This window comes from Triticum dicoccoides, unplaced genomic scaffold (genome assembly GCF_002162155.2).
Source record: "Triticum dicoccoides isolate Atlit2015 ecotype Zavitan unplaced genomic scaffold, WEW_v2.0 scaffold40844, whole genome shotgun sequence".
In the NCBI taxonomy this organism is placed as follows: Eukaryota; Viridiplantae; Streptophyta; class Magnoliopsida; order Poales; family Poaceae; genus Triticum; species Triticum dicoccoides.
In genome coordinates, this window is record NW_021270071.1 from 1 (window position 1) to 1,316 (window position 1,316).

General features: G+C 45.3%; 1 protein-coding gene across 1 annotated transcript; it reads left to right on the forward strand.

Annotated features, from left to right (window-relative positions):
• The first annotated feature begins 6 nt into the window (after positions 1-6).
• LOC119346148 (GDSL esterase/lipase At5g03600-like) lies at positions 7-632 on the forward strand. The gene is made up of 2 exons (XM_037615823.1): positions 7-106; positions 211-632. Exons 1-2 carry the CDS (start codon positions 34-36, stop codon positions 453-455), a joined length of 318 nt encoding a protein of 105 aa, XP_037471720.1. The 5' UTR covers positions 7-33; the 3' UTR covers positions 456-632.
• The last annotated feature ends 684 nt before the right edge of the window (positions 633-1,316 follow it).

A 1,316-nucleotide genomic window follows, 5' to 3' on the forward strand; every position in this document is an offset into this window, starting at 1 on the left:
GCAACTGTGCACAACAACAATATAGAACACCTGATGGGGAACAAGAATAATGCCCACATACTGGACCTCTACACTGCCTTCACTGACATCGTTAATCACGCCCCGGGTAAGTACTCGTACTTTATATGTCTGCACGCGCATGATGCAAATTAAGTCCGGTTTCACATGTATGCACTTTATTCAACGTCTGTTGGAACTGTGTGTATGCAGGTGAAGGGTCGGAGCAGTCAAACAATTTCAAGCGCAAGCTGACACCTTGCTGTGAGGCTTCCACCGAGCTGGGGTACTGTGGACAGGTTAGCCCTTCAGGGAAGCGCCTCTACGACCTATGCAAGAATCCTGAAAAGAATTTCTACTGGGATGAGACTTACCCGACGACCGCTGGGTGGGAAGCTGTTACAGAGGCACTAGAAGAACCTTTGAGGGAGTTCCTAGATCGGGACTATGTTCCATGATTTCTTTGTAATTTAGGTTTGGATCGATCCGTTGCTTGTTGGTGCAATATCTTTTTGTTAGGTTAGCATAGATAGTATTCGTATTTAGGAAGAAACTTGTGAGTTTTTATTGCCTTGTATTCCATGAAATTTTGTCTAGTGACCTTAATGTTTTAATAAAGTTCGTCATACTATATATGTTGAATCTAGCATGGATCTATTTGAGGAGCACGGGGGAGTTGCAGCAAACGAGAAGGTGCTTGGATGATGGGTTCTATTTGAGTAAAGAGTAGATATATAGCTCTGCATGTGCGATCTTTGGTCTCAAAGACTGCGGCTTAGTCGATTGAGGTAACGCTCCACACCTAGTGGTAGCACGGGTATGATCGGTGCCAAGCCAGCTATGTTTGACGTTGCAAAGACGAGAAAGAGGCACACTGGCAACCGCACCCCATACGTTCGTTCAGCCTTCTCGGCTGTTCCATCGGGTTCTGCCTTCACCATGTACACCCCGGCTCGCCAAGGCCGTGTTTATGCCGTTGTTCCCATACCTGTAATTAAAAGTGCACGGGTCGTGCCTGTGAGAACTTCCACTTAGCTCCCTGCCGCTGTTGGGGATGACCTTTGCATTAATCGGTATTTGTTTCAATTCAAAAGTCAAAAACATTTCTGTAACAAGCTAGGCCATATGCCACATATTTTGTTAAGCATTTGATCGTGTAGCTGCAATGTGTAGATTTCAAGTATTGGAAGCAAGTTAAGGGGGGAGAGAGATGTCTTCGGGGAACAAGGAAATATTGATCAAGTCGGTGGCTCAAGCGAGTCCAACATGTTTTGAGCATATTCAGCACTAGTAGATGGTGAAGAAAGTACAAAGGAAGA

Coding starts and splice junctions, on each gene's coding strand:
- LOC119346148 (XM_037615823.1), top strand. CDS start 34: ATGGGGAACAAGAATAATGCCCACATACTGGACCTCTACACTGCCTTC. Junction 107..210: donor CATCGTTAATCACGCCCCGG/GTAAGTACTCGT, acceptor GTGTGTATGCAG/GTGAAGGGTCGGAGCAGTCA.